General features: G+C 74.0%; 2 protein-coding genes across 6 annotated transcripts; one reads left to right on the forward strand and one right to left on the reverse strand.

Annotated features, from left to right (window-relative positions):
• The first annotated feature begins 458 nt into the window (after nucleotides 1–458).
• Nucleotides 459–16,922, forward strand: BAZ2A (bromodomain adjacent to zinc finger domain 2A). Of its 5 annotated transcripts, XM_072847531.1 has the most exons (31): nucleotides 1,360–1,516; nucleotides 4,845–4,982; nucleotides 5,518–6,105; nucleotides 6,556–6,741; nucleotides 7,290–7,463; nucleotides 7,851–8,063; nucleotides 8,141–8,201; nucleotides 8,280–8,388; nucleotides 8,587–8,688; nucleotides 8,766–8,976; nucleotides 9,091–9,152; nucleotides 9,268–9,333; nucleotides 9,417–9,608; nucleotides 9,708–9,962; nucleotides 10,369–10,583; nucleotides 10,747–10,821; nucleotides 11,110–11,272; nucleotides 11,387–11,446; nucleotides 11,526–11,661; nucleotides 11,787–12,364; nucleotides 12,676–12,901; nucleotides 12,989–13,144; nucleotides 13,219–13,382; nucleotides 13,478–13,761; nucleotides 13,838–13,970; nucleotides 14,085–14,231; nucleotides 14,314–14,528; nucleotides 14,605–14,748; nucleotides 14,855–14,980; nucleotides 16,367–16,436; nucleotides 16,785–16,922. In XM_072847531.1, exons 2-31 carry the CDS (start codon nucleotides 4,847–4,849, stop codon nucleotides 16,800–16,802), a joined length of 5,265 nt encoding a protein of 1,754 aa, XP_072703632.1. In that variant the 5' UTR covers nucleotides 1,360–1,516; nucleotides 4,845–4,846; the 3' UTR covers nucleotides 16,803–16,922. The 5 variants fall into 5 exon arrangements, with proteins under 5 accessions (XP_072703630.1, XP_072703632.1, XP_072703629.1 ...); XM_072847529.1 differs by lacking the exon at nucleotides 1,360–1,516 and adding an exon at nucleotides 459–593 and having other exon boundaries at nucleotides 16,367–16,922; XM_072847528.1 differs by having other exon boundaries at nucleotides 16,367–16,922.
• A 1,638-nt stretch (nucleotides 16,923–18,560) lies between these two features.
• Nucleotides 18,561–23,158, reverse strand: RBMS2 (RNA binding motif single stranded interacting protein 2). The gene is given in 14 exon segments (XM_072847586.1): nucleotides 18,561–18,768; nucleotides 18,847–18,924; nucleotides 18,996–19,048; nucleotides 19,051–19,102; nucleotides 19,686–19,733; nucleotides 19,836–19,929; nucleotides 20,019–20,065; nucleotides 20,167–20,276; nucleotides 20,350–20,429; nucleotides 20,616–20,773; nucleotides 20,874–20,965; nucleotides 21,033–21,091; nucleotides 21,208–21,356; nucleotides 22,895–23,158. Coding segments are annotated over 14 exon segments (1,167 nt in total). The 5' UTR covers nucleotides 22,961–23,158; the 3' UTR covers nucleotides 18,561–18,687.
• Nucleotides 23,159–24,007: the final 849 nt, after the last annotated feature.

Below are 24,007 nucleotides of genomic sequence, written 5' to 3' on the forward strand. Positions count from 1 at the left end.
GGGGCGGTGGCAGATGCTGGTCCCGTTGTCTGGCCCTGTCCCCATGTCTCTGTGTCGCCTGCCCGCCCCCCCCCCCATTCCGGCTCCACCATTTTGCAGCACAAAGAGCGGCCGTGGGGCCGGCTGCTGCCCCGGCCCCGCCAGCTGCGGCTTTGTCCGCCGGGTCCCGGGGGGCCGCGCCGGCCCGGCCCTCCTCGGCGCGGGGCTCCGGCTCCAGCACCGGCCCCGGCCGTGCCCCGCCCCGGGGGCACCGAGACCCGCCACCCGTGGGGCCGGGCCGAGACCCTCCACCGGGGGCTACCCGACGGGGCGAGGGAGGGGGCTCCCCCCCAAGGGCTGCGGCCGGCGGGACCGCGGCGCGTGCCCGTCGCCGGGGTGCCCCCAGCCGCCCCCCGCAGCCAAGGGCCGCGGTCCCTTTAAATGGCGGCGCGTCCCGCGCGGCGGAGGGGGCGGCGGCGGCCGCTGACATCACGCGGGGCCGGGAGCACCTGCGCCGCCGCCCGGCTCCGGCTCCGCCACCGGCACCGGTCACCGCACCGCACCGGGCCGGGCGGGCACCGGGGCTGGCGTCGGGCCGGCACCGCCGCCCCCAGGTACGCAGCGCGCGGGACGGGCCCCGGAGACAGGGACGCCCCCCCCCCCGACGCCTGCGGGGCCGGGCTGGCTGCACCGGGACTCTCGGCTCTGTACCGGGATCCCCGGCTCGGCACCGGGAGCCCCCACCGGACCGGACCCCTACCCCGCACCGGGCAGGGATTCTCCCCCCTCCCCCGAGGCCGCACCGGGACAGGCCCTCCCCCCCCCCCCCCGCGCCGGGGGCCCCTTCTCCCCCCGCCGCCCCGGTACCTGGAGGCGCCCCCGGCCCCTGCGCAGCGCAGCGCGGCCCGGCCGGGGCCGCGTGACGTCACCGGGGACCCCGGGGGCCGGGACAGCCCGCGGGGCCGGCGGGGGGGGGTGGGGGCGCCGGTGTCCCCGCGGCCGCGCCGAGCCGGGGGGCGCCCGGAGCCGGCCGGGTCCCGGCCCGCGGCCTCCCCGCCCGCCCCTGCCCCGCGCGGCGCCGCCGTTCTCCGGGGTCGGGCCGGGGCTGCGGGGGCGAGGGGGGAACGGACGGGGAGCGGGGGGCGGCCCCGGGGGCAGCGGGGGTACCCGGGGGGGGGGGGCGGCGGCCCCGCGTGGGGATTCCCCCCGCCCTGACCCCGCCGGGGGCGGGGATCCCCTCCCACGTGGGCGCGCGGCCCGCCCCCGGTGACGCGCGGCGCCGCTCCCGGTGACGCCATCGCGGCGGCGGTGACGTGCACGCGGGGGGCGGGGCTGGGACCGCCCGGCGGCGCGAGGCGCTTCCTGCCCTGCGCCGCTGCCGCTGGCTCGGCTCCGCTCGGCGCGGCGGGCCCGGTGCGCTGCGGCCCGGCCGGGCCCGGTCCGCGCGGAGGGGCCGCGCCATGCGGAGCCGCGTCCCGCCCCGCGACGCCTGAGCCGGGCCCGGGGCGCCCGCCGGGCCCGCGCCGCCGCCTGCCAGGTGCGGGGTCGGGGCGGGGGTAGCGGTCCGCGGCGGCCGTTAACGGCCGGGGGCGGCGGTTGGGGCCCGGCGCGGGGGCCGGGGCGGCCCCGGCGAGACCTCCCCCTTTCCCGACCTCCGTGAGGCCCTCCTCCCCCGCATCCCGGTGCCCGGCGAGACTTCTCCCACCCCCACCCCCCCCTCCCTTACCGGCCTCCGGCGAGTCCCCCGCTCCCCTCCCGGTGAGGCGCCCGGGCCCGGCCCGGGGGCCCCGTCCCGGGACCGCGGGGGAGCCCGGGCCCCCGGTCTCGGTGGCCGGTGCGGTTCCCCCCGCGTTCCCGTCCCGGACGCAGGAGGAAGTCGTCCGTCGTCTCCTCCCCGCCCCCGCCCGGCTCCGCCGCCCCCGCCCGGCCCGGGACCCCCCTGCGGCGGAGGGTGGGGGCGGGGCGCGCCCCCCTTCCCCGCGAGAGCCCGCGGGGGGGCGGGGGTGTCCTTGCCGCAGGGACCGGGGGGGGTCCCCGCCGGGTGCGGCGCCGCGGGCGGGGGGGGGCCGGGCCGGGGCCGTGTCCCTCCGTGTCCGTCCCCCCGCAGGAAGTGGCCGGGAAATGGCAGCCGGTTGTTGCGTCTCGTTGTTTTTGAAACGTCCTTTCTAATGAGGTCGCGTCTCGCTCCCGGGGCCTCCCGGTGCTGCCGGGCCGGGGGGGCCGCTGGGCCGGGGGCGCGGAGCTCCCTGCCAGGGCACCGGCGCTGGGTCGACGTCCCCGAGGGCCCCCCCGGCTCCGGGGGTCGGTCCCTGCCGCGAGAGCCCCGCAGCCCCGCCTGGCACCTGCGGCCCTCGGAGCGCGGGGAGCCCGACCGGGGCCGGGGGCCGCCGCCGCCAGGTCTGGGCTTTAGCGCCGGGGCGAGCGGGCGCCGCCACGTCGGCTCTGCCCGCTCCGACGGCAGCCGGGGCGCAGCCCCGCGGGGAGCAGCCCCCGCGCGCCCGTCTCGTCGCTGCCGCTGGGCCCCCGGTGCTGCTGCCGGGCCCGAGGCTCCCGTCCCGCCGCCGGCGCATCCCCGGGGCTGGCCGCGTCCCCGGCCCTCGCCCTCCTCGCCTCGCCCGCTCACGGCCAGCTCCAGTTACACGCCGTGGCCCAGTTTGTGGCTCCGCGCTCGGTCACGTGCTGCCTGGCGGGGGGAGCGGGGCCGCGGCAAGCGGGAGCCCCAGCCCCGGGCGGGAGGCGAAGGCCTCTGCCCGCACCGCACCCAGCGCTGGCCGGGAGCCCGGCGATGCCGAGGGCGGCTCCGGCACCCGCAGAGCCCGGGGTGTCCCCGCACCGGGGCTGGGCCCCGTTTGTCCCCAGAGCGAGGGCGAGCTGGCGCGCGCGGCAGCGCCGCGGCCCCCGGTCCCGGGGCAGCCGCTCCCTGCAGCCGGTACGGACGGTGCTGCCGCAGCTGGAGCCTGGCCCCGTGGTCGAGCTACTCCCGCCCGGCCGGCCTCCCCTCTGCCCTCGCTGTAGTTAATTCCCTCCCGGCTTTTATTTTCCCCTCTCGGCCGCGGCGCTTCTCTCCCGGCCCCCTCCCCGCGCCTGGCGCGCACCCAGTCCATCCCAGTCTGCGGCGCTGACCTGCGGCCGCCACCTGTCTGGTTCTGGCACGTCCCTTTGCCACCTCCTCTGACCTCCAAAAGGCAGCAGCGGCATTCCCGGCCGGCGCATCACACGCAGGGTGGGACCGGAAAAGCCTTTTCTTTTTTTCAGCCACCCTGCGGCCGGTTTCCCCGCGCCGGCCGGGGGCTCCCGGCTGGGGTCGGGGCAGGGGCCGGGCTGCGCCAGCCCCCGGCTCGCAGGTTTTGGGGGGGGGGTGGCGGCTGCGGGGCCACCCTGGGACGTCCGGGAGCGACGCGCGTGTGGCAGCTGCGTCACCGCCCATACGGGTTTCTCTGGCGGATGAATCACCAGTGTCCCCGGCCGGCCAGCCAGGAGAGCGCTCGGCAGCCCCGGCCCCTCCGGCCCCCGCCGGGGCACCAGCCGACATGGGCGAGGGTGTGATGAAATCCCTGCCTGGGTTTCGACACGGCGCCGTGCCATGAGCTGCTGCTGAAGCACCGCGTCTGCCGAGCGTGTGGCGGCGTTGGCCCTTCCGGAGAGGTTGGTGGAGCCGGTGCTGCCTCGGCCAACGGCAGGTTCAGTGCGCACGGCAGGACGGGGAGACGCCGGCTGTGGCAGCCCCGTGGGGTGTCCCTGCGGGTCCCTGCCAGCACCAGGGTTCCCATCTTGTCTCCTGGGCTGGCAGGGCCTCGGCTCCCCCACACCATCTGCTCCCCTGCCCCACGTGCCGGGACCCCCTCGGGGGGCTGCCGGCCGGGCTGGCGGCACAGCAGGGTCCTGTCCTGCGGCTGGCCCCCGCCGGGAGCCCTCCTCACGGTTCTCTGGTCTGGAGGGAGCGTTTGCTCCTCCCGGGCAGTGAAGGTCACCAGTGGCTCCCGCCTGTCCCTGGGCCGTGCCGAGCCAGCTCCGGGGCTCCGGCTCCTGCTCGCTCCCGGCCGTGATGCGAGGCTGGCCCGGACCCTGCCTGGGGGTGGCTGTGGCGGAGGCATCCCTGGAGCTGTGCCTGGGGGGGATGGGGCTCAGGTCCCCTCTGGCTGGGGCGACTGCGGCTGTGACGGGGGCACCGGCTGTCACCGCAGAGGCGTTTCTGTGCTGGGAGTGCAGCGTTCCCCAGGGAGCGCCGGGCTGTGCCGGGGCCCTGTGGGGTCACCGAGCTGCTCTGGAGGGACCAGGGCTTCACTGGGAAATGGTCCCCGTGGCTCTGCCGGCTGGGAGCCTGCCGGAGCTCCCGCGGTCTCGCCCTGTGCTGGGGCCCTGGGATGGCGGCACCGAGGAGCCGAGCGCTTGAGTTTAATGTGGGAAGAAGCGCGGGCGGGCGGCAAGCGGGGTTTCTCGGTGACGGCCGTCCCTGGGGATGCTGGAGCGCGGTGATGAGCTGTGCTCACGCAGGTGGCAGCTCGTCCTGCTGGGGCCGCCGGGCCTGGGCCAGCTCAGGCAGAGCCAGCAGCATCTCTGCGGCGCTGGGGGCCCGGCGAGGGGCACTGCGGTCCCGGGGGGCTTTCGCCGGCGCTCCTCACCCTCCCCAGCCCCGCCATATTTCCATCGAGCTCCGGGTCGGGAGCTCGCCCTGCCCTGGGCTGGGGACCCGGTGTTTCCCTGGTCTCCCTGTCACAGGGAGCAGCTCTGCCCCGGCGTGGCAGCAGAGGGTCCCCACCCTCCCTGCAGGCCCTGGTGGCGGGTGGCAGGGCCGGGCGCTTGCCGTGCTGGCGGCCCCGGTCCCTGCTGGCGGTTGACCCCGGTGCCTCTTCTCCCTTCTGCAGAAATGGAAACAAACAACCATTTTAACTTCACTGGCCTTTCCTCTGCACCCGCTGCCTCAGGACCGAAACCCACGCCTGCCTCAGGGGACAGCCCCTTCGCCCACAGCTCCCCGCTCAGCTTCCCCCCGCAAGGGAAAAGTAAGTGTCCCCGCGGGGCTGGGGCAGCCCAGCCGGGGTCACGGGGACAGAGGGGCCACGGCGGCGTGGCCGGCGGCAGCTCCCCGCATGCAGGGCTGGGGGTCTGTTGTGCGCCCACCGTCGCCTTGGCCTAGAAAAGCAGCCGTGCCGGAACGGGGTCTGCGTGGATTTGGCCGGTCAGCTGATCCGGCACAGCCCTGCCAAGCGCTCGGCTAATCCCCAGCGTCCTGCGGCTCTCAGCCTGACGCCGGTGAAGCCCCGTGGCGGGGCTGGTTTCGCCAAGCGGGGAGCTGCGCCGGGGCATCTTGGGGGTGCGATTGCCCAGCTCTGTCCGGGCGCAGGCAGCAGCCGCCCTGGGGCGGGGGGGCACCGGCGGGGCAGGGGGCTCAGTGACTGCTGGGGCGGGTCGTCCGTCTGTCCTCAAACCCTCTCGTCCGCTGCTGGCGGGGCCTGGCCGGCTCCACGCGAGGGAGGGTGTCGAGCAGGGCCCCGCTGCGCCGCTGACCCGGCTGTCTCTCCTCTGGCTCCCTCGCAGGTCTGAACGGGGGCATGAATGTCAATGGCTTCTCTACTGTATCTCACCCCAGTACTTCAGGGACCTTCACCCCCAGCTCGCCGCCCGCCGGCACGCCGCCCCTCCGCACCTACGACTGCCTCTGGGACTACGCGCCGTACCCGCCCGCTGCCGGCCTCAAGGACGGCAGCCCCGCCACCCCCCCGCTCTCTGGCCTCGGACAGTTCCCGCTCAATGGCGTCGCCGGGGGGTCCCGGCCAGCGTCCCCGGGGCACGGCACTAACCTGCGGGGGGCCGGGCAGGAGTTCTGGGGCAACGGCACCCCTGGCCCCATGGGGCTGAACTTCGACTCGCAGGAGCTGTACGACTCCTTCCACGACCAGAGCTTCGAGCTGATGCAGAACGGGCCGACCGGCTTCTACACGGCCGCCCAGCCCTCCCCCATGCTGGGCTCCGGCACCCAGCCCTTCTCGCTGCCGCCGGGCCCGCCGGAGGAGTCAGGCGCTGGCGAGGGAGATGCCGATGCCGCAGCCAAAGAGATCCCCTCCGCCATCGCGGAGAACGGGGGCGGGCTGGTGGGCAGCATGGAACTGGAGGAAGTGGAGCCAGGTAGGAGCCCGGCGCGCCGGTGCGGGCGGGCAGAGCTTCGGGCTGGGGCACCGCGGCCCCGGCAGGCGGGTGCCAGATCCCGAACCGGGACGGCGGAGTTGGGCATTGCGCTCCCCGGGGAGGCCCGACCCCTCTGACCCACCTTCCCCGTGTCCCGGCTGGGGTTTGGCCTGTCGCAACTCAAGAGTCGGTGTTGGGATCTCATTAAACTAAGCCGGGCGCAGCCCACGGCGTCACCACCGGCAGAGCGGCGTGCCCCCTGCGCGGGCGTGTGCGCAAGCCCCGGGGCGGCTGGGTGCTGGGGGGCCTGGCAGCCAACCACCCCAGTGCGGGGAACGGCAGCAGCTCGTGCCGGGTGATACCCCAGGGCGGGGGTGGCCGGGCGCCGGGCTCTGTCGCCATCGCGTCCCGCTGCCACGGGGTCTGTTTTCGGTTGGTTCTTCCCTTTAGACTTGAAGATCTGCGGCTACAACGGGTCTGCCCCTGGCGTGGTGCCGCTCGGGCAGGAGGGGCCTGTCCTGGCCCCCGGCGCGGGCAGCGGCTGCCTGGGGGACGCGTCGCCCATCGCCCCTCGGCTGGAGGACGCCCACATCCTGAGCGAAGACCCCCTGGAGCCCTTTGAGTCCCTGGCCAGAGGTAGGGAGGCTGCTGCCCCACTGGGCTTGGGGGGGGTCTCGGGGCCGCGGCGGGCAGGACGGGCAGCTGCCTGCCCCCGGCTGGCACGGCCACCCCCTGCGCTGCCCTGGCCCGGCTGCTGCCCAGCTCCTCTCTGTCCGCCCCGGGCGGCGGGCGGTGGCGGTGGCGATGGCGGAGGCCTTCTCCGGCGGCCTCAGCGGGCAGGCGGCCCTGGGCAGGCGCTGGCAGGCAGGGGCGGGCCCGCGTCCCCGCCGCGTCCCTCCCGCGCCAGCCTCCTCCGCGCTCCCTTCCTTCCCTTCCTTCCCAGCTCCGTGACGAGGCTGTTACTCAGCGCCTGAACTTCCGCGCTGGTGAACATCACCGCCACCGCCACGGCCATTTTGGGCTCCTCCGCTTCCCAGAGGAGGGGGCGTGGCTGGGGGCGCTGAACCCCTTAACCCCTCTTCTGCCGGCGCCTTTTCGGCCGGGGGGGCCCGGCCGCCCCCCGGGAGCAGAGATGTGGGTCTGCGTGCCCCCGGCCCAGGTCCTGGTGCTCACCCCCCCCCCAGACCCTGGCACCGGGGACCTCTACGCGATGGATGACTCGCAGCTGGTGAGCGACAAGTCCCCCCTGGAGGAGCCCCCCGAGCTGCCCGGCCTGCGCTGCGCCAGCCCCCCGCTCCACGCCGCCGGCCCCTTCGGCCTGCTGCCCGCCGGCCCCGGCTCGCCGCCCACCCTGCACGGTACGTGCCGCACCAGGACGGGCTGCTGCCCCCCGGCCGGCCGCTCACCCCCCACGCCGGCCAGCCCCCAGCCGGGGGCGACAACTGCCCCGCCGGCCTCGTTCTGCCTCTGCGGGTGCCGCGGCACCTTTGTGTCCGGGCAGAGCGGGGAGCCCGGGCGGGTTCATCCGCACAGAGGACGCACGGCGCGCCGGTGCGGGTGCCTGCCCCCGGCTGGGCGTGAGCCCCTGCGGGGGGGCTCCTCCACGCCACGGGTGCCCCCGGCCAGCTCGGGGAAGGGTTGCGCAGCCACGTCCCCCCTGGGACAGGCAGGGGCTGTCTGGTGTCATGGGTGGAGCAGAAAGGCGGCCGCACTCGGCGGTGATGTCCCCGACCTTGGCTCCGCAGACAGCAGCGTCGACGTGAACAGCAGCGGGCACGCAGGGCCGGAGGAGTCGGCGTCTCTGGATCTCGACCCTCCGCTGGAGCCGGAGTCCCCAGCCCCGTCTGCAGAGGAGGAGGAGGAGGAGGAGGAGGAGGCTGCCGACAGCTGTCCGGAGACTTCGGCTGCGCCAGAAGGAGAGAGCGAGGAGGCCGCCCCACTGAGCGCCTCGGCAGCAGGTGAGGCCGAGGGCCCCCGCGGGCATCCCCCTCCCGCCAGCGCGCCCGAGTCCAGCGTCCCGTCCCGTCTCTCGCAGGTGATGTCCCCCGCCGGCGCATCGCCACCCAGGAGGAGGTGCGCTTTCCCCTGCAGCATGGGTACGTGACGCCGTCCCCCCCCCTCCGTCCTGCCCCGCGGCTGCCGCGCGGCGCCGGGCTGAAGCTCCTTGTGCCCAGGTGGAGGCGGGAGGTGCGGATCAAGAAGGGGAACCACCGCTGGCAGGGCGAGACCTGGTACTACGGGCCCTGCGGGAAGAGGATGAAGCAGTTCCCGGAGGTGATCAAGGTACGGTCCCGGGGAGAGTGGGGTGGGGGACAGCCTGGGGTCCCGGTGCCCCACAGGCCCTCGGGCTCTGCCAGAGCCCCCGACTGCAGCAGACAGACGCTGCTGCGAGCCAAGAGCTACGGGGCCCAGAGCGCTGAGCTCCCCTAACGGCCTTCCTCCTCTTCCTCTTCCTCCTCCTCCTCCTCCTCCTCCCCCCAGTACCTGAGCAGGAACGTGGTGCAGGATGTCCGGCGCGAGCACTTCAGCTTCAGCCCCCGCATGCCGGTGGGAGACTTCTATGAGGAGCGGGACACACCGGAGGTGGGTTTGGGGGCAGCTGAGCCGCCCTGTCCCCCCGCACGCTGTGCTGCGGGAGGTGACCCGGATTTGTGCCGCAGGGTCTGCAGTGGGTGAAGCTGAGCCCCGAGGAGATTCCCTCGCGCATCCAGGCCATCACGGGCAAGCGCGGGCGGCCCCGCAACGCCGAGAAGGCCAAGCCCAAGGAGCCGCCGGCTGCGAAGCGCGGCCGGGGCCGGCCTCCCAAGGTCAAGATGGTCGACCTGCTGAGCAAGACGGACGCACGGCTGCTGAAGAGGCTGGAAGCCCAAGGTACCCCCTCCCTGGCTCCACCGGCTCGGGGCGGCTGGTGTAGCCCCTCGCAGCCTGGCTCTGGTGGGACCCCAGTGGCCGGCCCATCGCCACCCTCCCTCTCTGCTCTCGCAGAGGTGCTCAGCGACGAGGACAAGCTGAAAATGAGCAAAATCAAGAAGAAAATGAGGCGGAAGGTACGAGAGGCTGCACGGGGCTCAGGGCGGCTCTGGGGCCCCTCCGGGTCTGGGGTAGGGGCTTCCCTGGTGCGGGAAGGCCACCGGGTCCCTGAGCTGGTCTTATCACTTCCAGGCCAAGAACAAGCAGAAGCAGGAAGCCAAAGCCCCCAGAGCGAAGGAGGCCAAGAAGAAGTCCAAGGTGAGTCTGCAGGGTACGAGGGGGCGGGGAGGGGGGCAGGAGACGGAGCCGCTCTCCCCACGCGCCCTGGGGTCTGTCCTCAGGCCAAGGAGAAGAAGGGCAAACCGGAGAAGGGCAAGGACAAAGCGCGGCCCAAGGAGAAGAAGGGCAAAGGGGCTCGGAAGGTGGACAAGGGTCTGCTGGCCCAGCGGCGCCTGGAGGAGCGGCGGCGGCAGCAGCTCATCCTGGAGGAGATGAAGAAGCCCACAGAGGACATGTGCCTGGGGGACCACCAGGTAGGCTGGGGCGCGCGGGGCTTGGCTGGGCCGAGCTGGTGAGCCGGCAGCCTGCCCGGTGCCTCTCCGGCCCTGACCACCCCCTCTCCTTCCCTGCAGCCCCTGCCAGCCTTCTCCCGCATCCCGGGCCTCATCCTGCCCAGCCGCGCCTTCTCCAACTGCCTGACGGTCGTGGAGTTCCTCCAGAGCTACGGCAAGGTCCTGGGCTTCGACCCGGCCAAGGACGTGCCCAGCCTGTGCGCGCTGCAGGAGGGGCTGCTGGGGGTGGGCGACAGCGTGGGCGAGGTGCAGGACCTGCTGGTGCGGCTGCTGCAGGCTGCGCTCTACGACCCCGGGCTGCCGCCCTACTGCCAGGTGAGCCTGGCCCCGGCCCCGGCCTCAGCCGGGTCGGGGCTGTCGGTGCCCGCGAGGCCCCGGCTGCTGCGGGCTCGGGACAGGGGAGCCCGGGTTTGGGCGGCGTCGCTCTTGCTGCGGCCTCTCGCACCCTCTCCCTGCGCCTGCCAGCTCCCAGCCCCTGGGCAGCCCTCGGGCGCTCCCACGTCCGTCCTGCCGCAGGGCCCGGAGCGCGGCGGGCAGGCAGCCCCACCTGGCCCTGCTTGGCTGCCTGGGCTCGTTCCCGCTCGGGTTCCTGGCCCTGGTTTTTCCCATCTTGCAGGGTGCTGGTGTCCTCCCCTTCTTGGTTTTTTTTTTTTTCCCCCTCCTGGTGCCCCTCCCCGTGGGGCAGGAGGGGACTCCCCAACTCCATCTCTGCTCTGCCCAGTCCCTGAAGATCCTGGGGGAAAAGGTGTCGGAGATCAGCCTGAACCGCGACACCGTCTCCGAGATCCTGCGCTGCTTCCTGACGGCGTACGGGGCGGGCGAGGACCTGTGCGACGGGCTGCGGACCAAGCCCTTCCAGGCGCTGCCCCCAGAGAAGAAAGCCGCCATCCTGGCCTTCCTGGTGAACGAGCTGAACAGCAGTGCCCTCATCATCAAGTGAGCGCGGGTGGGGGGCAAGCGCGTCCTCTGATCCCAGCCTCTCCTGCCTGCGGGCGCGGCGCGGGCAGCGCGGGCGTGGCGGCGCCGGGCGTGGGCCCCTCTCCTTCCCGGGAGAGCGGCGCGGAGGCGCCCGCCGCAGCCAGCCCCTGTCTCCTTGCAGCGAGATCGACAAGACCCTGGAGAACATGTCCAACTACAGGAAGAACAAGTGGATCATCGAGGGCCGGCTGCGCAGGTGGGTGGGTGGGCGCTGCCCGTGGCTCCCACTGCCTGCACCCGCTTGGCAGGCAGCGCTGCGTGCCTGCGGCTGGCAGGGGGCTGCCCCGCCACACACGGCCGGGTCCCGCTTGCCGCCTCCGCGCCTTCCCCCCCGCGCCCCAGGGCTGGGGGGTCTCGAGGCAACTTTTCTGGTGCTGCGGTGTAACCACGTGCCTCGGCCTGCCGGGGAGCAGGGCGCACGTGGGGGCAGGCAGCGGGGCAGGCAGCGGTGCAGGCAGCGGACGCCTCTGCTGTGTCTCGGCAGGTTGAAGGTCGCCCTGGCCAAGAAGACGGGCCGTCCCGAGTCGGAAATCACGGGCCTGGAGGACGGGCGGCGCCGGCGCAGCTCCCGCCTGACGGAGGAGACGGGCCTGGAGATGGAGGAGGAGGAGGAGAGCCGCGGACGGAAATCCCGCAGGGAGGAGGAGGTGGGGTGGCCGCGGGGTATGCTGCTCATGGGGGGCAGATGTGGGGACACCGCCCTCGGGGGTCTCTTCCCTGCCCGCACCTCCCTGACAGATCCCATCCCTTCCCTTCCCCAGGCTGACACATCAGCGTCTAGCGTCCCTGAGCTCGAGAGGCAGATCGAGAAGCTGGCCAAGGTGCGTGGGCGATGGAGGGCTGGGGGCTCGGCCCCCCGCGGGGCTGCGGGGCCCATCACTGCCTGCGCTCTCCCCACAGAGGCAGATGTTCTTCCGCAAGAAGCTGCTCCATTCCTCGCAGACGCTGCGGGCGGCTTCTCTGGGCCAGGACCGGTACCGGCGGCGGTACTGGGTCCTGCCCCACCTGGGCGGCATCTTCGTGGAGGGCGCGGAGGGTGAGCTGGGAAGGGGTTCCTGGGGGGGACGACCCCCCCCGCTGGGAGAGGACCCCCCCCGCTGGGAGAGGACCCCCCCGCTGGGAGAGGACCCCACGTCTCACCTCCTCCTCCTGCCCTTGCAGTGGCTGAGCCGGCGCCCCAGGAGCCCCCGGAGGAGAAGGCGTCCCCCCGCGTCTCCCCGGTGAAGGAGGAGCCGGTGGACGTGCCCGTTCCCAGCCGCACGAACTGCACGGCCTCGCGCTCCCGCGGCCGGCCCCGGAAGAGCAAAGAGGAGCTGTCACAGCACTGCGGGCCCAGGCCCGCCCCTGTCAATGGGGTCCTGGAGGAGTCGGTGCCCCTGGGGCAGAGCCAGCACGACCTCAGCCAGTCCGCCTTCCTCTCCTGGCTGAGCCAGACGCAGTCGTCCCTGCTCAAGGACTCCGTCCTCACCCCGGACAGCAGTCCCGGCAAGGGGGACACAGGGCTCCCGCCGCTCGAGGCCCCATCGGACCCCGCAGAGGAGGAGGAGGAGGAGGAGGAAGAGGAGGAGAGTGCCCTGGAGGCTGCAGAAAAGCGGGGGCCCTGGTTCAACCTGCTGCCCCGGACGCCCTGCGATGACCGAGCCCCCCTCGCTACCTCCTCCACCGAGCCCTCGCCGCGAGCCGCTGCGCAGCCCCGCGGCCAGCCCCGCAGCGAGCTGCCCAAGGGCTCGGCCAGGCAGGTACGCGCTTGGGCCCGCCGGGGCGGGGGGGCTGCGCCCAGCACTTCCACCCCAGCCTGCGGGGACCGTGGGGGGGGGACCCTCCCCGGGTGGCTGGGGGGAGCAGGGGCACCGGGCACTGGATACCCCACGGCGGGGTGACGCTGTCCTCGTGGCAGCGTGCCGGGAGCTCGGTCTTGCTGCCCCCAACTCTCCGGGCCGAGCCCACGAGACGCGAAACAACCGCAGGGCTGGGGGGCTGCGGGATCGGGGGTCGGGGGCCGGGGAGCGGGTGCGTGCCTGGCCCTCCTGACACGCTCTGTCCCCACCAGCTGAACGGCCTCCCCACAGACGACCCCGCAGCTCCCCCGCTCGCTTCCATGCCGGTGCACGCCGGCGCCAGGGCCCACGGCACCTGCCCCAGGAGCCAGGGCAGCCTGGAGAAGCTCCAGGACCTGCCAGGGCAGCCCAAGCGCCGAGGGCGGCCTCCTACCAAATTCTTCAAGCAGATTGAACAGAAGTACTTGACCCAGCTGACGGAGCAGCCTGTTCCCCCTGGTGAGAGCCCAGCCCAGCCCCGGGACGCCGGGGCAGGGGGTGCCGGTGCCCCGGCGGGGTGCTGAGCGCTGCGGTGCTGCCTTGCAGAGATGCAGAGCGGCTGGTGGTGGCTGCAGGACCCCGAGGAGCTGGAGGCGGTGGCTCGTGCACTGCACCCGCGGGGCATCCGGGAGAAGGCGCTGCACAAGCACCTCACCAAGCACAAGGAGTTCCTGCGGGAGGTCTGCCTGCGCACCACCACGGGTAAGGGCTGCCCGCGCGGGCCGGGGTGGGGGGCTGCCACCCGTCCCCCCGCTGAGCCTGCCCTCTGCCCGCAGACCCCATCTTCCACCTGCGTCCCGAGGCGGCCAGTGCCACCGTGTCTCAGGAAGCCCTGGCCCACTGGTCAGTGATGGAGAGAGCCTACGAGACCGACCTCTCCGTCCTGCAGTGGGTGGAGGAGCTGGAGCAGCGCGTGCTGATGGCGGACCTGCAGATCCGGGTAGGTGCCGGGCCGGGCGCCGCGGCGGCCTCGGCCGGGCGCTGCGGTGCAGTGGCCTCGGCCAGGCGCCGACCCTGAGCCCATCTCTCCCACAGGGCTGGACGTGCCCCAGCCCCGACTCCACACGGGATGACCTGCAGTACTGCGAGCACAAGGTGGAGCCCCTGGAAGACATCACCGTCCGGAGCCGGCGGGACGGGCTGCCGCTGTGCCGGGAGCGCACCAACCCCCTGGACCTGGCGGTGCTGCGGCTGGCGGCGCTGGAGCAGAACGTGGAGCGGCGCTACCTGAAGGAGCCGCTCTGGCCCCTGCACGAGGTGGTGGTGGAGAAGGCTGTGCTGAGCAGCCCCGAGGAGCTGAGCCTGGGCCCCACCGAGATGTGAGCCCCGCGCCCCCCCCCGGCCTCGCCACCGGGATGCGAGCGGCTCTGGCTGAGCACCGTCTCCCCGCCGCAGAGCCTACGAGATCACGCCCCGAGTCCGGACGTGGCGGCAGACGCTGGAGCGGTGCCGCAGCGCGGCCCAGGTCTCTCTCTGCATCTACCAGCTGGAGAAGTCCATCGCCTGGGAGAAGTCGGTCAACAGAGTGGTGAGAGCCAGTGCCGCTCTGCCGGGCGGGAGGGCGGGGGCTGCCTGCCGGCGCCAGGCACCCCGGGGTGGCAGCGACCCCCGTGCCGGCGCAGCTGAGCCCCCGTCCCCGCAGACCTGCCTGGTGTGCCGGCGTGGGGACGACGACGAGCACCTGCTGCTGTGCGACGGCTGTGACCGCGGCTGCCACCTCTACTGCCACCGGCCCAAGATGACAGAGGTGCCCGAGGGCGACTGGTTCTGCTCTGTCTGCGTCTCCCGGGTAGGTCGTGGGGCAGCCCCCCACCCGCGGGGGCCGGCGCCGACCCCAGGCTCCGGCGCTGACCCCCATCCCCTCCCTGCAGGCGGGGGAGTACCAGGATCCCGTCTCACCCCGGCGAGGCAAGAAGCGGAAACGGGGGCGTCTCTTCGGGGAGGAGGAAGAGAGCCCGCGGCGCCGGTCGGCCTTGCGCCGCCGCGAGGGGCTGCCCGTGCCGCGCTACGCGGGCGAGGGCCTGTCCCCGGCCAAGCGGAGGGGCGCGACGCTGCGGGGCCAGCCCAGCGACCTGACCTTCTGCGAGTGAGTGGGGCCAGAGGGCTTGGGGGGGCCAGGGCTGCGTGCCCGGGGGCTCCCCCCGACCCTGCCTTCCCCCCAGGATCATCCTGATGGAGATGGAGTCGCACGAGGATGCCTGGCCTTTCCTGGAGCCCGTCAACCCCCGCCTGGTCCCCGGCTACCGCAAGATCATCAAGAACCCCATGGACTTCGCCACCATGCGCACGCGGCTGCTGCGGGGCGGGTGAGCGGGGGTCCCTCCTGGGGAACGGGGGTCCCTCCTGGGGAACGGGGGTCCCTTGGGGGCTGGCGCGGTTCCTGGCCGCCACCGACCGCCCTCCTGCCCGCAGGTACTCGAGCTCGGAGGAGTTTGCGGCCGACGCCATGCTGGTGTTCGACAACTGCCAGACCTTCAACGAGGACGACTCGGACGTGGGCAAGGCCGGGCACGCCATGCGCAAGTTCTTCGAGAGCCGGTGGGAGGAGTTTTATCAGGGAAAACACGCTACTAACCCGTGAGCGGGGCGGGCCGGTGCCCCCCCGCCCGCCCAGCCGGGGCTGGGGTCCCCCCCGCGCCCCCCAAGAACTGACTCCTCTGGAGCTGATCTCGCTGCCTGCTGATCCCGCACGGGGGCCCCCCCCGGCCGGCGCGAACGGGCCCCTGCCCTGCGGCGGGCACCCATGGCCCCTTCCCGCTGCCCGGACCCCCCTCCCCCTGCCCGGACCCCCCCCTTCCACAGCACCACAAACTCACAGACTGTGTAAGCCAAAAAGAAAAAAAAAAAGAGGTGTTTTTTTCTTTCTTTCTTTTAAATTTTATTTTCTAATTAAGAACAGAAACAGCCCCCCTGCCCCCCCCCAACTGAGGGAAGCGAATCCTCCCCGCTGGGAATATTTAATAATAGCAATAGTTCGTAGTGAATGTGTCCGAGCACTCCTGTGCAGCGTCTACATGCATTAACGGCCAGTAAAGTGGACTTAGCCCCCCTGCCTCGCTGCCCCCGCCCCGGCCGGGACCCCCGCCCGTGCAGACACTTTACGGGGAGGGGGGCCCCCGGTGCAGCCCCCGCTGCCCTCGGACCCCCTGCCCATGGCGGGGGCGGGCGCCGGCCCCTCCCCACCTGGCTCCAGGGACCAAACTGGGGAGGGTGGGGGGGCCCCGGCAGCCCCTTTCCCTGCCTCCACGTCTCAGGAAGAGCCCGGCCCCTCCCCCCCCCCCCCCCGGCACGAGGACCCCGGGGCTGTGCCGGGGTCCTGGCCACCCCACGCCCCCACTGGGATCCCTCAGGGATGCTACTGCAGGCCCCGGGGGGGCCCGGCCCCGCCCCCGCCCCCACCATGGACTTGAAGCCTCAGGAGGGTGTTTGCCCCCCAGACCCCTGCGGGGTTGGGGGGGGTCGCACTGGGTGGGGAAGGGGCCCCCCCCCAGCTGGCGGGGGCCCGAGCTGGGGCAGGGGTCCCCCCTGTCCCCAGGTCCCCCCGCAGTGGGCGGCCAGGGGGGGGGCCGGGGCCTCCCCGGCCCCCCCGGCCAGGATATTACGGGTACTCGCTCTGGGGGTTCGGCGGCCAGCGGGGCTGGGGGGGGCCCCGGGCGCGTCCCCCGGCCCCACAGAGCACTGAAAACAACTCACCTACCTGGGCAGGAGGGGGCCCCGGCCGCGCCCCCCGCCCCCCCCGTCTCTCAAAGTAGCCTTTTTTCTATCAGATAACCTCAGAAACTTTTTATTTTATTTTATTTTTTTGCTTTGAAATAAGAGGTGGATTTGAAGTCTATTTGAACTGACTTTATATTACGCATAAATATTTATATTTTATCTAAATAACTGCGCTGTAACAAACTTTTTTTGTGGTTTGTTTTTTAGTAATGTTTCGGATCCGTCAGGTTTTTTTCCGTCGTGGGAAAGTTTTCGGGAGTCTCCGTATCGTTCTCGTGTTCGTTCAGTTGAAGTTCCCTCCCAGCCCCCCCGGTTTGACGCCCCTCTACCCCTGCACCCCCACAGGCCCCCCCACGGCCGGCACTCGCCCCCCACAGCCCCCGCCGGGCCCGGAGGGGGGGGGACGTTTCTCTTTGCCCTCCCCCCCCGCCCCAGCCTCGGTGCCCCCCAGCCGGGGGCTGCGGCGTCACCGGGAGCATCGAGTCGTCGTCCCGTCCCCCCCCCCGGCTGCGGCCGCTTCCAGCCCGCCGGCCGCCTTTTCTATAACCAGCCGTGTCGTTTTAGTGAACTTTTTGATAATGTACAGGTTTTGTGAATTTAAATTTATTTCTTTCTATATTTTTAGGACCAATCTCATTTTTAATAAGGTTTAAAGGAGGAAAGGCAGACTCTCGCCCTCCTCTCCGTTGCCTGTTGATGTCCCCACGAGCTGTAGGACCCCGCGTGTCGCGTTCGAGAATAAACAACTCACGTTTGATAGACACCCGCTGGTCCGAGCCCTCTGTGGGAGCGGGGGGGCTGGGGGGGGACCCCGAGCCGCGGGGGACGCTCTGGGGGACCCGGAGCCGCGGGGGGCTGCGCAGACCCTCCCTCTCCCCACACGACAGAGGCATTTGCTTTTCTTGCCTTTTTATTTAAAAACAAAAAAGAAAACCTCGAAGGGGGGAGCTGTCGGGGGGGGGGCCGAGCGCGGAAGCAGGAGGAAGAAATACAAAACTAGAAACCTCTCGAGATTTTAAAAAAAAGCAACTTAAAAACCTGTACAAAATGCGCTACGTATAAATTAAAGGGGGGCAGGAGGGGCCGGGGGGGGCCTCAGCTTCTCCTCTGCAGCTCGAGCCCCCCAGGGCCGGCAGGACCCCGACACTCAGCCCCCCCCCGGCAGCGGGGCGGGGGCTCAGCGCGGGGGTCCCAACACCCCCCGGCCCCCGGGGGGGGCCATCTGCGGGTCTCCCTCTTTGGTTCCTTCCTTGGGGGGGCCCGTGCCCCCCGACCAAAGGGGCTGTGCCCGGGGGGGGCCGGGCAGTAGCAGCAACGGGAGAGGTGGGTGATGGCTGGAAACCGGGGGTGGCGTCACCCCAGGCGGGGGCAAAGGGCCGCAGCCCCCTGCCCCCCCGGGCCTGGGCTGAGCACGCACCGAGCTGTGGGGTGAGGTAGATGTGTGGTGGGGGTCCCCGCTGCCCCGGGGGGCCCTCGGCCCCATGGGGAAACCGGGGGCCCCGCTGCCCCGGGGCGGGGCTGGGGACTCCGCTGCGCTGGGGGGGGGGGGCTGGAAGAACCGGGAGGCCCTGGGCAGAGCTGGCGTGGGGGGGACACGGCCGGCCCCAGAGCTGGAAGCAAAGTAGGGGGCTGCGCCCCCCTCCCCCCCCCGCGGGGAGGGACGGAAGGACGGACAGACCCACGGCGCAGGGTTGCAAAGCCGGGGGGGCCGGGGCAGCTCAGCCCCCCCGCGACTCCCCCAATCTTTGGTTGCAAGAGCCGCCCCCGCGGGACCCCCTGATTGTCGCTGCGCGGGGGGGCAGCGCGGGGGCCGGGGCCGCGGGGACTCTAAAGTGCCTGGGTGACCCTCGGGGTGCCCGTCGCCCGTGGAAGCTGGGGGGGTTATTGCACTCGTCCTGCCCCCCCCCGGGCCGGGGCGGGGGCAGCATGCAGAGCCCCGGCCCGCGGCCCCGGGGGCAGAAATGGCTGCGGGGGGTGGGGGGGCAGCACCCCGGCCCTGCGGGGGCTGGTGCCCGGAGGCTGGACCCCACAGTGGGGGAGGCGGGGGGAGGGGGGTGCAGTCGGGATTCGCCCCCCACCCCAGTCCCCGAGCCAGGGGCTCCGGCTGGACCGGGCAGCAGAAGGCACGGGGGGCACCGCGGCTGGGGGGGCTGGCAGGGCCGCGTGCCCTGGAAGCACGAGGGGGGCGGCCGGGGACCCCCGGCCCCCCCAGGGCAGCGTTTGTCGTCTTATCCTTTTTTTTTTCTCTTTTTCTTTTTTTTTTTTCTTTTAGTTTTTAGAAAATGCGGGAGGAAAAAAGCCCTCCGGGGGGGTGTGCCCGGCCGGGGGGCAGCGAGATGCCGCGGGAGCAGCGGGACCCCCAGCACGGGGACCCACCCCCGGGCTCAGGGACCCCCGGCCAGGCACGGGTCCTTCCCGAGGCGGCAGCGGTGGGGGGGGGGGGGGGGGCCGCACCGGGCGGGGGCCCCGGCACAGCCCCTCCCAGCAGCCGGTGGGTGCGGGGGCCCTCGGGCCGGCCCACCCCCCCGCTACTTGGCGTAGGGGTAGGGGAAGGCGCCGGGCTCGGACGGCGACTCGATGGGGCCGTGGCTCGGGGCGGCACTGCCGTCCTGCGGGGAGGCGTTAGCGGAGCCTGCACGCCCCGGCCCCCCGGCCCCCCCGAGCCCCCCCGGCCCCCCAGCGCTCACCTCCAGCGGGAGGGCGGGCGGCACCGACGGGTACGGCGGGATGAAGGCTCCGGGGACGGCGGCGGCAGCGGGCACGTACTGGGGAGAGCGGCGGCGTCGGTGGGGTGGGGTGGGGGTGCGGGGGGTCGGGGGGCCGGGGGGGGTCTTACCGTGCCGGCACTGCCCAGCGAGAGGTGGCCGAGCTGCTGGGCCAGGGGGCCACCACGGAGGGCTGGAGGGGGACGGCGTGGTCCACGGCGGGGGCCAGCACCGCGCCCTGCACGGCTCCGTCAGCCCGGGGACGGGGCCGCGGGGACACAGAGGGACGGGGGGCACGGCGGGAGATGCGGGGGGACAGGCGGGACACGGGGCCCTGGGGACACGCGGGGACCCGGGGCCGGGGTGGAGGGGATGCGCGGGGCCAAGGGCTCCGTGGCTGGGGACGCGAGGGACACGCGGGGCCGTGGCACCGGGCGGGGCCGTGGCACCGGGCCCGGGGAGACCCAGGGCATGGGGCGGGGCTGTGGCCACGGTGGGTGGGGCATACCTAAAGTGGGCGGGGTCGCGGCCAGTAGGCGGGGCATGCCAAAACTGGGTGGGGTTATGGCAGCAGTGGGCGGGGCTGTGGCCACGGTGGGAGGGGCATACCTAAAGTGGGCGGGGTCGCGGCCAATGCGGGGGCATGTCAAAGTTGGGCGGGGCTGTGGCGAGAGTGGGCGGGGAAAGCCCAAAAGTGGGCGGGGCATGGCTGCAGAGGGCGGGGTGTGGTGGGACCGGAGATGCTGCCAGGGAGTGGCAGGTGTGGGCGGGGCAGTGGGCGGGGCAGTGGGCGGGGCTCCCACCCCTCCACCCCTGCTCACCGTGGGCTGCACGAGGTAGGACTGGTGCATCCAGGCGGGGCCGTGGACCTGCGGCAGCGGCCGGGTGGGAGCGGGCGGGGGCTCCCCTGAGCACCCCCCCCTCCGTGGGGACCCCCGCCCCGCCGGACCCCCCCAGCCCCTCCCCCGTACCTGGTAGGAGGAGACGGGGGAGGGCAGGTAGGGGGCCAGGGCCGTGGGGGCGATCATCCGGCTGGGGGCCAGGCCGTAGGGCGCCGGGTAGAACCTGCGGGGCAGGGGGTCAGGGCGGGGGACGCAGCCGGCAGCCCCCGCCCTGTGGGGGCCTGGGGGGGGGGGGGGGTCTGGGGCACCCACCCATTCTGCAGCGCCCTCGCAGGGTCGTAGGCCAAGGGCACGGTGCCCTGGGTGGGGGGCAAAGGGTCAGCGCTGCCCCACGGCCCCCCACAGCAGCTGTGGGGTGTGCCCCCAGCAGGACCCCCCCCATGCCCCCCGCCCCTCTCACCGCATCACCATCCCGGGCCCAGGCTCTCCCGTTGGGCACGAACTTGCCCTGGCTCTGCCGCTTCTTCTGCCCCCCATCCGCGAACTTGCAGAGCAGCGGGTCCGGGGGGGCTGCGGGGAGGGGCCGTCAGTGCCGTCAGCCGGCCCCCGGCCCCCCCAGCCCCCCAGGACCCCCCCAGCCCACCTGGCACCCCCGGGGGCATCTTGATGTACTTCCCGTTGAAGTGGGTGATGACGGCCTCGCACTTCTCCGTGGACTCCATCCTGGGGGGAGCGGGGCTGGGGCGGGGGCCGCGCACGGGGCCCTCCCGGCTGCCCCTGGCCCCGTGCAGCCCCCTCCCCGGCTCTGTGCGTCCCCAACCATCCCCCCGTCCTCCTTGGCCCCCCCCCAGCCCCATGCGTTGCCCCACGCAGCCCTCGGCCGACAGCAGAGCCCCCCCGCCCCCGGACCGTGCGGAGCCCACGCCGCGGCTGGCCCCGTGGGGGTCCCGCAGGATGCGGGTCGAGACCACCTGCCCGAAGGGCTTCAGCAGCGCCTCCAGCTCCTGCTCGTCCACCCCCAGCGGCAGGTTCGAGATGTAGAGGTTGGTGGGGTCCTGCTCCTGTTGCTGTGGGGGGGGGTTAGGGGGCCGGCCGGGCCCCGCAGCGCCTGGCGGGGGTCCCGGGGGGCTCTGGGTGTCAGGGGGGCCCCGAGGGGCCGCGCTGTACCTTGGCCATCTGCGCCTGCACCCCGCTGGCCTTGAGCGCCGTCACGGCCTTTTGGGCTGCCGTGGGGCTGTCGAAGTCGACGAAGCCGTAGCCTGGGGGGCGGTGAGAGGGGCCCCAGAGCCCCCGGCCCCCCGCCGCAGCACCACGGCCCCCCCCAACCTTTGCACTTGTTGGTCGTCTTGTCCAGGATGGCTTTGGTGGAGACGATCTTCCCGTAGCTGGGGGGGAAGAGAGGGGGTCAGCGCCTGGCAGGGCCCCCAGCCCCGCCGCAGCAGGGCCCTGGGCTGGGGGCAGGGGGAGTCCCGGCCCCCGGGGGGGTCCTGGCCCCACTCACGGCTGGCAGAGCTTGACGAGGTCCTGGTCCGTGGTGCCGGGGTGCAGCCCCCGGATGTAGAGGTTGGTCTTGCTGAGCTGGTCCGTGCCCCCCCCGGCAGGGCTGGGGCTGGGGGGGCCCAGCGGCTGCGCCGGTGGCACATAGGGCTGCTGGGGGGCAGGGGTCAGCGCCCGCCGTGGCTTCGCTGCACCCCCCCCCCCCCCCGATCCCGGCCCCCCAGGGGACACGCGTGCGGGTGCAGGGAGGGCAGCCGAAGCCCCCGGCAGGGCCCAGGGCCAGATCCTGCCCATCCTGGGGACCCCCCCGGCCACAGGACCCCCGGTCCGACACGGCCCCGGGGCCGGCGCCCATCCCCGGGGCCCCTTGGCCGGTGGCCGGAGGCGGCGCCGGCTGGGAAACCGCCGGGCCTGATGTCAACGTGAAAAAATGAATCACCCGCGGCCGCCCCCGCACCCCGGCCCCCCGGGTCCCTGTCCCCCTCCTCGGGTCCCCCCATCCCTGGGGCGGCCCCACGTCCCTGCGTCCCCCCGGCTCCCCAGCCCCGTGGCCCCCCCAAGTCCAGGCCCTGCTGCAGCTCGGGGCTTCCAGCCCTGGGTCCTGGCCAGGTGGGGACGGGGATGGGGTGAACCCCCACCCTAAACACCACCCCCCCCGGGGACGGGGCTGGGGGTCACCCACCAGCGTGGGGTCCCCTGTCCAGGACCCACAGACGCCCCCGGGGACCCCCCTGCCACAAGCGAGCACAGCTGTGCACACGCATGTAGGTGCACACGCGTGTGGGGGTGCACACGCGTGTGCACACACATGTTGGCGTGCACCCCGCGCACAAGCAGGCACTCTTCGCAAGCGTCTGCGTGTGCAGTGCCCCCCACGCGTGTGCAAGCGTGTCCCGGGGCTGATCCGTGTGTGCGGGGGGAGCACGCGTGCGAGAGCCGGCCCGGGCCGTGCGGGGCTGTTACCCCGTGGCGGGGGCACGGCCGGGCGCAGAGGTCCGTGCTCGTGCAGGGCAGGCGTGTGCGTGTTGCACACGCGTGTGCAAGCGTGGACAGGTGTCCGTGGGAGCCGTCCCGCCCCACGTGGGGCCACGTAGCCCCTCGCCCCCGGCTGGGCCGCCCCCCATGCCCCGGGTCTGTGCTGTGTGTGGGGCCGAGACGGGGTGGCCGCAGCCCCCCCCAGGCAGGGAAACTGAGGCACGGGGCGGGGGGGCAGGCAGCCCCCCCGGGTGTCCCGCCCTGACCCCTGTCCCGGCGGGGGCCGGTCCCTGGTGTCCCCCTGCCCCCCCCTCCGCCCCAGGCCCTGCTGCGGACCCCAGCGCCCTCCCCCGCCGTCGCTCCCTGCTCTCCCCGGTATCGGGGCCCGTCCCCCCAGCTGGGGGGGGGGGGGGCGGGGACGGGGGGACGGGGGGACGCGGCCCCGCCATGCCCGTGCCCCCCCCCCCCCACCGCAACGGACCAACCCCCGGGGAGGGGACGGGGCCGCCACGGCGGGTCCCCCCCGCCCACGCCGCCGCTCGGCCCGCGGCGCGGCTCCCCCCGCGGCGGGGACCGGGGGTGCCCCGGGACGGAGCCGCCGCTGCCCGCGGCCCCGCCACAGCCAAGGGCCGGGCCGGGCCGGGCCGGGCCGGGCCTGGCGGCGGGCGGGCGGGCGGCCCGGGGGGGGGCCGGGGGGCGGGCGGGGGCCCCCCTACCTTCTTGCCGCTCTTGTTGTAGGCGAAGGCGGGGAGGCCGGAGCGCGGCGGCACCGAGAGCAGCATTTTCCCGAGCGCGAGGGGCCGGGGCGGGCCGGGAGCCAGGCGGGCCCGCGCCTGACGTCACGCCCGGGAGCCAGCCTGGAATCCGGGCTGGCACGGCGCAGGCCGGGTCCTAACGCCGGGGACGGCCCCGCGCCCCCCGTGGGGGGCCCCGCGTGGGGCCCGGCCCCCCGGGGCTGCGGGGCAGGCGGCTCCCCGGGGGGCGGAGGCGGGGACGCACCCCCCGCACCCCGTGGCGGGGCCCGGCCTGGCCGCCTGCGGGCCCCCCCCCCCCCCGCGGTGCTGCCCCTCGCCCCGCTGCGGGGAGGGACCCCCAGAGCCCCCGGCCCCGGCTGGACGTTGGCCCCCAGCCGAGGCATCGCCCCGGTGCCCCGGCCAGGCCGGCCGTTGGGGGGGGGGGGCGAGGGGGGGGGCGCGACACCGGGGGAACCCCCTGCCCCCGGCACCGCGGTGCCACCCGGCACCATCCACCGGCCGGGCCCGGCCGTCGTGCCGGGGCCTGCGCCCCGCTGCAGCTGGCGTCAACCGCGGCTTCGCTGGGCCCCGACCGCCCGGGACCCCGGGGACCGATGGCGCCGGGGGGGGGGGGGGGGAGCTGCACACCCGGGGCCCCCCGCCACGGGGGTGTCACTGCCCGGCCGGGGATGGGCTGCCCCGGCGCCGGGGCCCCGCAGCGGCCCCGGGGGCCTCAGCATCGCGGCTGCCGGAGCGCCCCGGCCCGTAACTACGCGGCCCCTTTAAGCGCGGCTCCTTTGAGGCGGCGAAGCCCCGCCCCCGCCGCCATTACCCCTCGGCGGGGCGGTCGCACCGCCCCGCGCCGCCCGCACCATGGGCGCGGCCATTTTGGAGCCGCAGGTCACGTGTCCCTTTCCCCCCCCGCCCGCCGGCGCCTGCCCGTCAGGCGGGGCCGCCATCTTGGCACCTCCCTCCCCCCCCGCGTGACTCCGGCTGGCTCCGCCCTGCGGCTGAGGGCGGGCAGGGAGCCGCCATCTTGGCGCCTCGCGTCTCTCCCCCTCCCCCCCGCGGTGGGGGATGTTAGAGCGGAGCAGG

Source organism: Ciconia boyciana, chromosome 27, assembly GCF_034638445.1.
Source record: "Ciconia boyciana chromosome 27, ASM3463844v1, whole genome shotgun sequence".
In the NCBI taxonomy this organism is placed as follows: domain Eukaryota; kingdom Metazoa; phylum Chordata; class Aves; order Ciconiiformes; family Ciconiidae; genus Ciconia; species Ciconia boyciana.

Coding starts and splice junctions, on each gene's coding strand:
- BAZ2A (XM_072847529.1), top strand. CDS start 4,847: ATGGAAACAAACAACCATTTTAACTTCACTGGCCTTTCCTCTGCACCC. Junction 6,106..6,555: donor ACTGGAGGAAGTGGAGCCAG/GTAGGAGCCCGG, acceptor TCTTCCCTTTAG/ACTTGAAGATCTGCGGCTAC. Junction 10,584..10,746: donor AGCAGTGCCCTCATCATCAA/GTGAGCGCGGGT, acceptor GTCTCCTTGCAG/CGAGATCGACAAGACCCTGG.